This window comes from Indicator indicator, chromosome Z (genome assembly GCF_027791375.1).
Source record: "Indicator indicator isolate 239-I01 chromosome Z, UM_Iind_1.1, whole genome shotgun sequence".
Taxonomy (NCBI): Eukaryota; Metazoa; Chordata; class Aves; order Piciformes; family Indicatoridae; genus Indicator; species Indicator indicator.
Genome location: NC_072053.1, coordinates 21,375,406 through 21,390,419, shown reverse-complemented (window position 1 = coordinate 21,390,419; position 15,014 = coordinate 21,375,406). Strand labels below are relative to the sequence as shown.

The 15,014-nt window shown below is 38.4% G+C and overlaps 1 protein-coding gene across 1 annotated transcript in view; it reads right to left on the bottom strand.

Annotated features, from left to right (window-relative positions):
* The window catches only part of WDR70 (WD repeat domain 70), a 133,250-nt gene that overhangs the window by 74,320 nt on the left and 43,916 nt on the right, over positions 1 to 15,014 (bottom strand). The window contains exon 9 of the mRNA XM_054397660.1: positions 13,589 to 13,665. Within this exon, the coding sequence (XP_054253635.1) occupies positions 13,589 to 13,665 (77 nt within the window). The remainder of the gene's footprint in view (positions 1 to 13,588; positions 13,666 to 15,014) is intronic.

The following is a 15,014-nucleotide window of genomic DNA, read 5'->3' as shown; positions in this document are numbered from 1 at the left end:
CTTTGTACTGCATATACACCTATAAATAGGGAAGTTAGTCTAGGAAAATCCCTCGTCATGTACCTGGAGTGCACTTCACAGCTTTGCACATGTCAAGACAAAAAGCAAACTACTATGCTAGTGCTGCGCAAATTACTACCCACAAGTGAGATACAAGCAATTTCTCTATGAAGGCACTCTTGTATTATGAACAAGTCTCCAGAAATTATTTTTCCAAAAATCCAGGATTTTGACTGACCAGGGGAGATTTTTCCTAAGCAAAAAAGAACTTGATAGCTACACAGCCACGATGCTCCTTCTTCCTGCAAGATACCATGCTCCTATGCCAAAGGATGAGAATTCATACTGCTCCAGAGGTATGAGAAAGAAAAGGTCACCAAAACTTAAAATAGTTGCCAAAAGTAATTCTTAAACCTCACTATCGGAAAAAGCTGAATTCCTATGGCTGAAATAAAAAACAAAACTATGTGAGGACGACAGACAAAGTGGATATACAGATTCTCATGCATAATCTGATCTTCATAAATGCCAATTCTGCTTTATTTTTACCCCATGAAATTCTTGAGAACAAGATTTTAGATAATCTGCATAATATTTCAATGTAGGCATTTAAACAACAACTCTACAGTACAGAGAATATATAAGATACTGGTTATAGCACAGTTGTGTGGAAGCAAAAAGTATTATATTTTACACTGTTAAGAACTGAGATAAAGACTTAAAATCTCTGTAATTAACAGAGGAACTTAAAAAAATTATTCTACAAAAAATATTTTATCTTGGAACTGGGTACCAGATTATCAGTTCCTCATGATCTGTGCCTATCTACATGCATATAAACATCTGATTTCTTTGAAGCCATAAAACTTTGTTGCATTATGTATCACTAACTTTCCTCCTGCTTTGAATTTTATGAACATAGTGTGTCAGATACATTTGACAGTTAACTCTAAATATTACCTGCAACAGCTTGAGGGTGCCTCATTTGAAGAGTCATTACAAGAAATAAAGCTTGTAAGGATCATTACCTTAAAGTCTTCTTGTTACAGCACTGAATATGCAAGGAGTACGTTTAAGTTATATTCCATAATTACATGTTTTATCAAAGTGAGCAGATCTACCACATCTTTTTTCCGCTGCAGGCAGCACAGAGCCTGGCTCCACCAGTCTATCTCCATTTCAGTGTCCCTAATGCTCCTAAGCCTTTCCAGTTCGCCTTGCAGCTGTGCCACTTGGCACATCTACCTGCTACCTATTACCCTTCTCTGGATATGCTCCAGCGCCTCAATGTCTTTCCTTTAGTTAGGGGCCCAAAACCAAACACAGTATCTGAGGTGCAGCCTCATCAGTGCTGAGTATAGGGGCACACTCACTTTCCTGGTCCTGTTGGTCACACTATTCCTGATGCAGGCAAGGATGTTGTTTCCTTCATTTAATGAAAAACAAAACACAGACAACATTTATCTCTTAGGTGCTGAGCAAATAATGTATCAGTGGGATTTTAACTAAAACACATAACATGAGGACACTGATAAGAGGAACAGTTTTAAATCTCACTATGCAATGAAATTATCTGCAATTCCTAAAGTCAAACATTCCAAAGCAAGTATTTTTGCAGAATTTTGATCTATATTAAGTACCATTACTCATTACTGCATAACTTAATACAGAATCTAATCTGAACATTAATCATGGCAATTTAATTTTATTTTCTTAGACAGAATGTGTATTTTATCTTTGTAAGCAAATGTGCCAAAATAAATAGTCTACTCAACTTTATTTTCTCATTATCAAACAAAAACATTTGAGTTTAGTTTACTACATCTATTGTACTTCCCATTATTACTAGAATAATCAGAGAACTCTGGTCATTCAAATAAGATGCCTATCTTATGAGAAAATAGTCCTTTAAAACGAGTTATAGGTTAAAATAACTAATGAATACTTGAGTGGAAAGGATTTCATCTTCATATAATAAAAGACATAATCAGTTCTTCATGGGAGAAGTCAGCAAAGGAAATGACCAGAGTGAAAGATAGTTGTGGCACAATGTTACCACAGAGAAGTATTTGCTCAACAATCTGTGTATGACCCAAAAACATAGGGAGTTTCCTATCAGTTAAAAAAACCCAATAAATTCCATTCTTCTTCCCTATCAGATATCACCCTGATCTAAGTATTAAAATTTTCAGTATCCTACCATTTCTATCCTGCCAGAAGATATCCCTCAGATCTGCTAAAGGGCTTGCTCAAAAGCATTATCTAACCCATCTCGACGTGAACCAAAACCAGGAAAGGCGTAATAATTAGACGGTTTTTCCAATGGATTGGAGAACAAGTCACAAGAAAAGCTTATGTGTATAACCCAGACTGTGTGCAATACTGGTGAGAATAAGTACTACATATTCTGGGATAAGAGAAGCCAATACATGCACCAAAAATACCGCCTTCCCATGCTGAGCTAAGAATACTGTCAAAAGTTAACTTCCTATGAAGAGGTTGCCCCTTTCTGCTATGCTCACCACACAGTTAAAGAGAGCAAAATGTTCACAATGCACTAAGTACTGTGAATATTTAAATTCTGTGCTTTTCAGGTAAACCAACAGAATTTTTAAACATGTATTTTCTTGTAACACAAAAAGGAACTTTCAAGTTTCCTGCCATAACAAAAATAAGAATGAAACAATATTAAGTAACAATAAATGACTGACTGGAATGGTATCCTTTTATGCTCTAAATTAATTCTGAAGATTTGCCTAAACTGTAATATTGTTCGGGGGGGGGGGGGGGGGGGAACATAAAAATCTTGAAATCTAAGAATAAAGGCTTAGCAATTAAACAAGTTTTTTTAGAATGATCCCCTAGACAAAGGTGAAACATTAGTAGCTATTCTCAAGTACGTTTTGCCAGCTAGTCTTCAAATCTCTGAAGACAGATGCAGTGTTGAAGCTTAGGTTTTAAAAAAAGTTTATACAAACATCTTGGTAGTAGCCTTGGCAGTGCTATCTTAATGCTCTTAGCAGCTTTCAAAGCTGCAGACTGATCAGTGTTAACTGTATTTATTACACATAAAATGTTTAACACACACACACACAAGGCATTAAGACTAATAATATTTATTCAAAAGCTACTATGCTGAACACAATGTGGTAGTCTGATGCTCTTACACAAAAGAGGTCATAACATGTAACAAGTTAAGTCATAGTTATCCCAAAACAATATTCACAAAACTCCTAAATTTTGCATAATAGCAAGACAATATAATTATATTTACACTGAACTGCCCAAGTCTGGATTCTGCTCTCACCTGCTTTCATACATACAGTACTACTGATACTTAAAACATTGAAGTGAAACTATAGCTTCAGTTCTCTTGTTGCCAACCAACCTACTCCTGGCCTTAGACTTCAGACAAAATCCAGGATTGTATCTACTTAGCTGAGTCCGAGAGGCTATCCACCTACAGTGAGCAGACAGCGTGTAACCTGAAGATTAGATTCTATAAATGCAGGAGAAATGGCATGTAATCTCACTTTCACAGCCAGCAGAGCTGAACTTCACAGTGTGTTGCCAAGCATGCTAGAGATACCAAATCTCAAGCTCTCCTGAGAACATACTAAGACATCTAACATCTAAGGAGCATGTATGTAAACTGCAGTAGGTGCATTGGCTCTAAAGCTTGTGGGTCACAGACTTCATCAAGGGTGACAAGTGCTCAGGGGTCAGTGCTGTTTAATATTTTCATCAGTGATACAGTGGGATCAGGTGCAGCTTGCGGATGACACCAAGCTCAATACTGTGGCTGATATGCCAGAGGACCAAGATGTGATCCAGGGGGTCCTGGACAAGCTGGAGAAGCAGGTCCTAATGAACCTCATGAGGTTCAACAAAACCAAGTGCCTGGGTCAGGACAACGCTCATTGATCGATACAGGCTGGGGAGGATGCTATACAGAGCTGCCCAGAAGAAAAGGACTTTGGGGTTCTGGTGGATGAGAAGCTGGACATGAGCCAGTAATACACACCTGCAGCTGAGAAGGCAAATCACATTCTGGACTGCAGCAAAAGAAACACAGCCACTTCTGCTCTGGTGAGACCCCACCTACCTGGAGCACTGTTTCCAGCTCTCGGACCCTCAACACAGGAAGGAAATGGACCTGATGAAGAGGGTCCAGAGAAGGGACACAAAGATGATCAGAGGGCTGGAGCACCCCTACTCTGAAGATTGGCTGAGAGAGTTGGGGTTGTTCATTCTAGAGAAAAGGTGGCTCTGGGGAGACCTTAGAGTGGCCTTGCAGTACTTGAAGGGGGGCTACAAGAAAGCTGGGGAGGGACTGTTTACAAGGGCATGTAGAAGGGTAATGGTTTAAACTACAGAAGAGTAGATTTAGATCTGACATTAGGAAGAAGTTCTTCCTAAGGGTGGTTGAGCACTGGAACAAGTTGCCCATGAAAGGCTGAGGCCCCATCCTTGGACACATTTAAGGTCAAGCTTGATGGTGCTCTGAGCAACAGGATCTAGTTGGGGATGTTCCTGCTTACTTGCAGGCAGGTTGGACTAGATAACTTTTTGAAGGTCTCTTCCAACCCAGCGCATTCTATGATTCTGTGATCAACTGAATGAAAACAATCATCTGGGTCAAAGGGAGCTTGCCAGTTAAGACAAGCATAATGGCATCATGTGAGGAAAAGCAACGGGTTACTCTCTGAGTACTAAAAATGACTGCTGGTCACCTGCAGCAGTCCTGTTTCAGACCTTGCTCAAATGTTTTTTCTGTTAAGCTATAAAACCTTTGTGCAGATCTGTATCTAACTTAAGAAACACTTGCCCGAAAACAGAAGTCAGATACTGAGAGCTGCCACCTACACAGACACAGAAAAAAGGCAGCTAAAGGGAGGAAGACAGGAGAGAAGCTATTCTAGATGCAAACATGGTTAATAAGGTGAAATTGGTTAACATAAAAGAAGTGAAGGGTAGCTGAGATAGAAGTGATCATGAAACAATTCTGTTCACTAGGATGTATCAAATTTCCAAAGCCCCTTGAGTAGTATGTAGGATGTTACGGATGTCCTAAAGGACAGAAAGCTCCTCTGAATAGCAATGCATGCAAACATTAATGGAAGACATGCAAGACTATTATCTACATCTCTTCTCCTAAAATTATATTTTGTATCCTTTAAAAGGAAACGTATTTGTAAATTTAATTAAGCTTATTGTCAACTGTTCCATTAAGTAAAGTAATTACGCTACCATTACCAAACAAAGTTTTAAATCTGAAAAGAAAGATTTTAAGAATGGAGTCACTTTTCCTTCCTGAACACCCTTCTGTGGTCTTTCACTTATTCTCATTAATGCCCCAAGTGGACAAAAATCTGTCTCTTTTTCATTAAGATACAGAGAACATTTAATAAGCAATAGTATGTATCTGAAAACAGAAGCAGAGTAGCATCATATTTGAAACATATATTTGATAAAACTCTAAGGATTAAATTGTACCTTAAAACAAAAAAAAAAAAAAACTATTTCTGAGGATCTGAAGCTAGTTCACTGAAATAAATCCATTATTTAATTAGAGACAGATCTACACTGGAGCACAATTTATTCCTAAATAATACAAAACTCACTCAATGATGTCCCCATCAATATTCTCTAAGACACTTTTTAAAGAGTATAAACACTAACTTACTAGAGGGTGAAAGACAGAAGACTCATGAGAGGAATTTTCTACAGAAAAACAACTGTTAAGCAACTAAAGCCCTACCTGCAATGAAAATCAGGACTGCTAAATTTCAAGGTTGGCTGTGATTCTATTTTCTAAAAGGGAAAAACATGAGAGCAGGAACATAGAACACCTGTTGCTGGAATATTTAATATCACTGAGGTCTATTGCTTACTTATACAGCACGACCCATCACATTTCTGATAAGAAAACATCCAAATAACAAAACCAGTATTATCCGTTTCCTCTTCCTCCTTTGTTTTAACAGAGAAGTGAACTGGTATTTTGAAATTATATAAACAAGGAGTTAATTATATCATAAAACATATGCTTGGATTTTTTTTAGGCCACTCTGCTCAGGTGTATTTTCAAGGAGGAGAATAATTTTCAAAGTCTAATTTCCAAAATTTTCTTTCACTTTTAGGCGATGTATTAATGCTGGCATTTCTGTTACCACAGACCTTACTGCAGTCCTGTAGACTTGCTCCATATACTGCTGATATATATCTATATCTATATCTATCTATCTCTATATACACACACACACACTAACAGAACCTTACTGTCAGAAGTGTATGTTCCAAATAAGCCTAAATAATATGGTAAAGGCATTATGGAAAAATTGACCACACACTGTATCTGAGCCTGAGCCTTTCTAGAATGGCAAGGAGTACATGCAATTAAAAGGAACTGATCTTTCAGTAGTAGCTGTGGGGTATTTCAAGTTCTAGGCAACATAGAGGCATAAATGGAAAGACAGACTGAAAGAAGAAAAGTTAATACCAATAATGAAAAGAGATTTGTAAATATGTTTTAAAACCAGTGAGACGTTAGTATGAATTAGCAACAGACAAAGTTAGTGAAATCCAGAATTATCGTATCTGCAGAGCAAACTTTTTAAGATATTATTACTGCAGTTCCATGAAGAAGATAATTCAAGTTTCTCTCTTGTTTTTGATACAATTTTAATTTTGAAACATTAGAAAGATAAAAGCAACATTACAGAGTTCTGAGAATATATAGGTACAAGTCTTAACCTAGCTTACATCGAAATAAAAAACTCCTTATCTGTATCTCTAGGTTAGCCTTGTTCATCCGTACACTTACAGATGTAAAAGCCTAACAAAACTATAATTCATCTCTAATTCAAGAACAGTGATACTCTTTGTTTAAAAATAAAGGTTGTTTTTTTCTGTGACATGAAGAAAGAAACTTCAGTATTACATATTTTAACAAGAAATCATCTGTAATATTTTCAAGGCAAACAAAATGAATTGAGCTACTGTAAATTATCTGTATTCACTAACAATCACATACATGGATATAAACTTATTTTACTAGTTAAAAAGAGGAATTTTCAGACTTATTTGGAAACTGCCAGTTCTAGGGTCTGCCTCATTGCAGTGTGTAGTTTTTCTCATACAGGAGGCAGAACGAACTGTGTCTTTTTCTTATGTAGTCTTTTCTGAGTTCAATGTTGTGCCCTTTAACAGTCATACAAAACACACTGAGACTCCCTGCTGGTAACCCATAGATCTGCAGTCTGAGGAAATCAAATTACAAATAGCCTAATAACCACAAATCAGAATATGTTAAAGCAAAAATGTGATTATAGGAATTTTGTTAGAATGTGGAACAAATTTAAATGCAATGAATAGATCACAAGAAGCAGACCCTTTCTCAAAATAATTATTTTACAAGAGCCATTCTAACAGCCTTCACTTTAATTACCTTTTAGTTCAGGATACTATTGCAGCCTTTATCAACTGGAATCAAAACGTAAAGTGCATGTGAAGACCAACCCAAGGAAGAATTTTGATTATAACAGCTTAACATAAATACGTATTTTAAGTATTTTTTTAAAGTATTTAATTAAAATTTACATGAAATGTGCTATTTCAACTTGACTCCATGAGTCTGCTAACAAAGTTTGGGTTTTAGGATCTTCATGTATCATGAAAACTGCTTTCAATACACTAACCAGATAATACAATCATCCTGTCTTACTTTCTTTTAAAGTGTATGCAAGTGACAACATTCACCTAAAAAAGCAGACAATGCAAATGCTACAGTACAGACAAAAAGGACTCCATAATTTGTAAATATCTCTAACCTTCAGTTTATGAATGATTGCTTCCTCTAGAGGCAGGACAAACGCTATATAGAAGCAGAAAATACACAGCTTAGGGTTTAAAAGTACATTAACACCCCTCAGGTGCTTTCCTGTATGTTCATCTTCAATCTCAGATTACCACTAAGCATGCCTTAAGGAGTTTCTCATACATGCTTCAACTGTAACTTTCATCAGCTTCAAAACTCATAGACGGACTGAAACCCTTATACCTTTTCTTGCAAACATCTTTTAAAGAGCTACCTCACAGAAAAGGACCTGGTGGTGCTGTCTGACAGCTGCCTGAACACGAGCCAGCAGTGTGCTCAGGTGGCCAAGAAGGAAAATGTCATCCTGGCCTGTAACAGGAACAGTGTGACCAGCAGGACCATGGAAGTGATCATGCCCCTGTATTCAGCACTGGTGAGGCTGCACCTTGATTACTGTGGTCAGTTTTGGGGCCCCTTTAGCGTTCCATCACTGCTGTGATGTCCAAACAGAACCTAAAGCCAGCAAAACTTGATGTTCAATGTTTGCTCATGACGGCAACACTGGTTTCATTCCCCATTTATTATCCATGCATTCAGTGTTTACTTTGGTGTTATATAAGGTGTCCTTCTACACACATGCCAGTTGTGGTTGTTCCCTTTCCAGTGAAAGGATTAAATCTCAACATCTAGAGATATAGATAGCACCACACCGTCTATTAGAATTTCCAGAGCAGACACTGTAAGTCAAGTCAATTTGGCCTTACATCCATATCTACTACAAGTTCTAGGAAAAAAATAACAGAAACCTACTGCAAAATTTCCAGAGCTCATCCCTACTGTACACAAGAAGAGCTGTGAAATGTCAGGATAAAATCTCTGAGATGAGTAGGTGTTTGATTTCACCTTTTCCTTTGATGTGCAGCAGTGCAAGGCTTTTAACTTCTCCCCTTACGGATATAGATCTTCTTGACAAAATATGACAGACAGGAGTAAGTTGAGGACTGGGAACGTCAAATCACATCTCAGTATAGTGTCAAGAGTATCACAATTTGGTACAGGCAGGGTGATTCAGGAATAGGAGACTTTATAAAAAATACATAAATTAAACATTCTTACCTGAAAGCTCTCTGTACTAAAGCCACATAGATATACATTGGACTTAACATCTTCCCTGAGAGAGAAGATCCTCCTAACAGTTAACCTATCTGCATGAAAAATGCATCGATTCTAGATATAAAACCCTTACCAAAGTATTATCTTGAGAACAAACCACATACTAAATTTCCAACAACAGTGGAAATTTTGACAGTGAGGAGGTTGTGGGCAGAAGTCCAAAAGCAGTCAAAAGGGACTTCAAGGCACTGGGGCAGTTAGCTGAATGATAAGGAGCACAGGTGGTGTCTTCCTCAATCCCTTCAGTGGCCAGGAGGAATACTGAAAGGAACAGGAAAACACACCTGATGAACATGTAGCTCAGAGGCTGGTGCCACAGGAGGAATTTTGGTTTCTTTATTCATGGGGAGGTTTACATGACACCAGGCCTGCCAGCAACAGATGGAGTCCAGCTCAGGAGTTAGTGGGGCTCATCAACAGGATTTTAAACTAAATTCACTGGGGTAGGAGGATAAAAACTAGGCTCACTAGAGATAAGCCTAGGTGTGGCATGTCAATGTTGGGTGTGAAATCAATAGGCCATCTCAAATATGACTACACCAATGCACACATCATGGGCATCAAAGAGCTGGAGCAGGGAAGCCATTGTGCAGCAAGATAGCTATGACTTAGTTGCCACCACAAAAATGGTGGCATGACTCTCATGACTGGAGTATTGCAACATTAAGATCGACAGGCCAGCAAGGTGAGGTGGTAGAGTTGCTCTTATGTGAGAGAGCAGCTGGAATGTATTGAACTCTGCCTAGGGAGGGAAGAGGAATGAGTTAAAAGTGTGGGTAAGAATTAAGGACAGGCTAACACGAATGACGTTATAGTGTGTGTTTACTCCACTGGCCACCTGATCAGAAAGAGGAAATCAGTGACGCCTTGTGTAGACACCTGAAAGAAGCCTCATGATCACAAGCCCCGATTATCATGGGAAACATCAACCACCCTTGTATTTGCTGGAAATACAACACAGCAAGGCACAAACAGTCCAATAAGTTCCTGTAGTACATGGATGATAACTTTTTGACACAGGTGGTAGAGGAGGAGAGGTATGCTGCTGGATCTTGTGGTAACAAAGGAAGGAGGTCAAGTCAGGGATGTGACAGCCAGACACAGCCTTGGCTGCTGCAGTGACCATGAGATGATTGAGTGCAGGATCACAGAATCACAGAATGTTAGGGGCTGGAAGGGACCTTGAGAGATCAACTAGTCCAACCCCCTGCCAGAGCAGGATCGCCTAGAACAGATCACACTGGAACACATCCAGGCAGGTCTTGAAGATCTCCAGAGAGGGAGACTCCACAACTCCCCTGGGCAGCCCGTTCCAGTGTTCCATCACCCTCACAGGGAAAAAAATTTTCCTCATGTTTCCATGGAACTTCCTATGCCTCAACTTCCATCCATTGCCCCTTGTCCTGTCATTGGGCATCACTGAGAAGAGCCTGGCTCCATCCTCTGGGCACTCACCCTTTACATATTTATAAACATTAATGAGGTCATCCTCAGTCTCCTCTTCTCCAAGCTTCTCTGACACAGCTCCCTCAGTCTTTCCTCGTAAGGAAGATGTTCCACTCCCTTCATCATTTTTGTGGCTCTGCACCAGACTCTTTCAAGCAGTTCCCTGTCCTTCTCGAACTGAGGGGCCCAGAACTAGACACACTATTCCAGATGTAGCCTCACCAGGGAAGAGTAGAGGGGGAGGAGAACCTCTCTGGATCTACTAACCACACCCTAATACACTCCAGAATGGCATTGGCCTTCTTGGCCACAAGAGCACATTGCTGGCTCATGGTCATTCTTCCATCCACTAGGACCCCTGAGGTCCTTTTCCCCTTCACTGCTTCCAGCAGGTCAGTGCCCAGTCTATACGGATCTATGAGGTTGTTCTTTCCCAGATGCAAGACTCTACACTTGCCCTTGTTGAATTTCTCCCTGCCCAACTCTCCAGCCTGTCTTGCCGAATGGCAGCTCAGCCTTCAGTTGTGTCAGCCACTCCACCCAGTTTTGTGTCATCAGCAAACTTGCTGACAGTGCACTCTCTTGCCTCACACAGGTCATCGATGAATATATTGAATAGTACTGGTCCCAGTAATGTCCCTTGAGGGACTCCTCTAGATAGAGGCTTCCAACTGGACTCTATCCCGTTGACCACAACTCTCAGTCTTCTTTCCTTCAACCAGATCTCAATCCACTTCACTACCTGATTATCCAGACTACACTGCCTCAGTTTACCTGTGAGGATGCTGTGGGAGACAGCATCAAATGCATTATAGATAAACCACATTCACTGCTCTGCCATCACCTATCCACCTGGTTACATCCTCACACAAGGAAGTAGCAGGGTACTAAGCAGGACTGCAACCCTCCTTGGAAGAATACTGGAACAGGTTGCCATGGAATGTGGCTGAGGTCCCATCCCTGGAGACATTCAAGATCAGACTCAATGTGTCCCTGTGTAGTCTGACCTAGTTAGAGGTGTCCTTTCTCACTGCCCCTGCTGACTGCCCCTGCTCACTGTAGGGGGATTGGACAAAATTACCTTTGAGGGTCCCTTCTAGTCCAATGCAATCTGCATAGGTTAGGGGTCTAGAAGATAGGGAGGCTAAAGAGAGATGGTTAATATTCAAGCACCATCTCCTCCAAGCTCAAAATCAGTGCATCCCCACAAGTAAAAAAGCAAGCAGGGAAGACAAGAGACCTGCATGGATGAGCAAAGAGCTTCTGGAAAAACTCAAAATGGAAGAATGTATGTGGAAAAAGGGACTGGGCACTTGCAAGGAATATAGGAATATTGCCAGACTATGTAGGGATATTACAAGGAAATCTAAGGCCCTCTTGGAATCAAATCTAGCAAATGATGTAAAAATGATGCTGATCTCTTCTCCCTGGGATCCAGTGACAGAACATGCAGGAATGGTTCAAAGCTGCATCAAGGGAGGATCAGACTGCACATAAGGAAGCATGCCTTCACCAAAAACACACTTCCTAAAAGGTGGCTGATGCAACAGGCCTGTCAGTGTTTCAGAGACATTGGGACAATGCTCTTAACAAGGCATTTTAACTTTTGGTCAGCCCTGAAGCGATCATTAGATGAAGTGGATTAGATGATTATTGTAGGTGCCTTCCAACCGGAACTATTCTATTCCAGTTTACAGCTTTACAGCTACAATCTTAAGAAGAAACACTGATTAAACTTTGGTTAAACTTTGGACTCTTTATAGTTTCTGGTTGTTGGTATTTTATAGTTATTGGTAAATTTCACAGATGGAATACTGCCTTAATATTTGAGTCCTGTATAGCAATTTAAGCAATCTGAATTGTTTCTTTTCGCATGACTTGTCCAAATTGTGGAATGACCAGCCACTAGCATGAATCAAATTAAATGGGTTTAAAATATTTTTCCTGTAATGTAATCTATGTAATGTCTCTGAAAATATAATTATGTACCCATTTCTAACAGTATTTATCTGGATATTACCTACTTGACCGTTTCAATTCACAGCAATTCAAGCATTAGGCATGCACTGAATCCCTATTTGGTATATTAGTTAGAAACTTGCTTAGATGGGACAAAAATTACACAAGGTTCATGATATTTTGTTTTTCACTGTCTACAACCCAATTAAGAAGCTGTACTATTGAACTACATTCAAAAAAGCAAGAAACTTTTAAATGTACCTATTCTACCATTTAAAAAGTATTTCTAATATGGAATTAAAACCTTTGTGTTTACAAACTGGAAAAAATATACAGGTGGCTTAATTGGCATGTATTTTCCACAAGTGAACTACTCCATAAAGCAAACTGTAGTATTCAAGTGTCACAGTCTTATCAGAAATTGTAAATTGTCCTATTAAAATCTATTTTTCATGTACCTGTTTGTTAAACCAGTTGGTTGGTCCCTTTTGGAAGAACCACCAAGTCATTTAAGCCAACTGAAAAACGGACTCTTCTGTTTACCATGGACCCTGCTATGCATGTGTGTGTTAGGCAATTCTGTCTTCCACCCACTGTGACTCTTGAGTAAAGTCAACTGCACATTTCAAACATGTTTAAAAATCACTCACAATCTTGCTACTGACAGCTGCAGTAACTTTATCAATTAATGCAACTGCCACAATGACATTTTGCAGTTTGGTTTTAACCACAAATAACAAGACTGAAGCCACAAAATATCTCTAATAGTATCTTTCACATGTGTCAAACAACAGATATTAATATTCAATTACATTTAACAGGAAATTTGCATCTTCCAGTTTAAATATTGTATCTCCTCAATGAATTCAATTACATTTGAGTCTCTCCACAGGAATTATTCCACTCTGACGATACACTGAGTAAAGTTAAATTCTGTCCAAAATTTTTTGTTAAAATATATTTAACCAACAACTTTTTATAAAGTATCATTAATTTTAAATTACAAAATTAAAATAACAGACAAAATACATTATCTAGTGTTGAAACAGACACTATTTTTGCTTCCAGATCTCTCCTAGCATTGCCCTGAGCACTTGATCAAGACTTAAAAAGACAGTATTTAAAGCAAATTAGGGCATAAAGAAAACAAGCCTCTAAAGAGACTCTGAAAATATAGACCTCAATACTTACCCATCATTAGAACACGTCAAAAATTCTTCCTTTATTTTTGGATGCCAACAGCCTGAATTGAGCATTGCTGTGTGACCCTAAGAAAATAAACACAAAGAGGTCTTGCAAAGTTTTTAAAATTTTACTCCAATTCCTTCAGGAGGTATCACGTGAAAGCAGAGAGCCAAGTCAAAACAGCAGACTAATATCACAGTGACTAAACAGATTTTACATACTCTACACCATTTCATCCTTGCTTGTTTTCATTTTTTAGTTATAAAACCTCCACCATTCTTCTATTTACATTTTATCTTTCAGAAAATGTTATGGAACCATACTTCCCCTTTTTCTCTTGGGAGAAATGTAAAGCAGAAAAAGAATGAAACAAGAGGCATTAATATTGCGCCATGTGAATTGTTTCAAGCTACATAAAATAACAGGAATAACAAGAATTACTATGGTGACACATATACTCAGTGCCAAACTACAATAGCCAAAGGCCTTGCTGGAAAAAAATGAGGAAACAGAATTCAAGAGTCAAGATGGATTTAACCTCAGATGAGTTTTATGATAAAGATTAGAAGCTGCTGCAAACTGAGTAGTCAGACTGGCTTCTTTTGTATGGAAATAAAAAAAAAAAGGTAACAATTATATCCTAAGAAACCATTTCCATTATGATGACTATGAATACAAAATGTCTTTGTCCAGTTGGCTTTACTCTGAACTACAGGCACATGTTCACTGACCATATTCAAAGAGAAATTTGGAAACTACTCCTGCAGTGTTTTAGTTACTTCAGTTTGCTTTAAACACAAATATGGACAGAAATACTGAAAAGCTAATAGGATTATATAACAAATATTTTAGCATTTTGGCTGTTGGACCACAACACACTGCAATTCTAGAAGTTTACAAGAGAAAAAAATCTAAATTGGTTTAAAGTAAATAAAAACTGAAGAAGAAGTTACTATTTAATGGATTTATGTATGTATCACTAGCCAAAACAGTCATCTGACAAGAATATCTTCAGGCAAGACAGGCATTTAGTCTAGTTATTTGGCAATATACTTTACAAGAATAAATAAAGCAATTCTGTCATCAGTTTGAGCAGATTTTATCACTAATTTTTATGCTTAAGCTATTTTAAAAAACAATCAGAACTCTTCTCTCATATAGTTTGTGAAAATACAAGGCAAGTGGTCAAAACGAATCAGCTATTGTTAAAATATTTCAAAACCATTGATCAACCCTCCTCCAGTTGCACTTTAAGCTGTTAAAAATGCACACATTGTTGCTTATTAGCTTTACACTCATAGTGTGCAACCAACAGTAACAACTCTTCAATCCCTGCCTTGAAAGGGTTACTTGTATAAGCAAAAGAATGGACAGTATTAGAAAGCAATAGACTAGACCAAAGCAATAGCTTCTAATTTATTCTTTTTTTTGG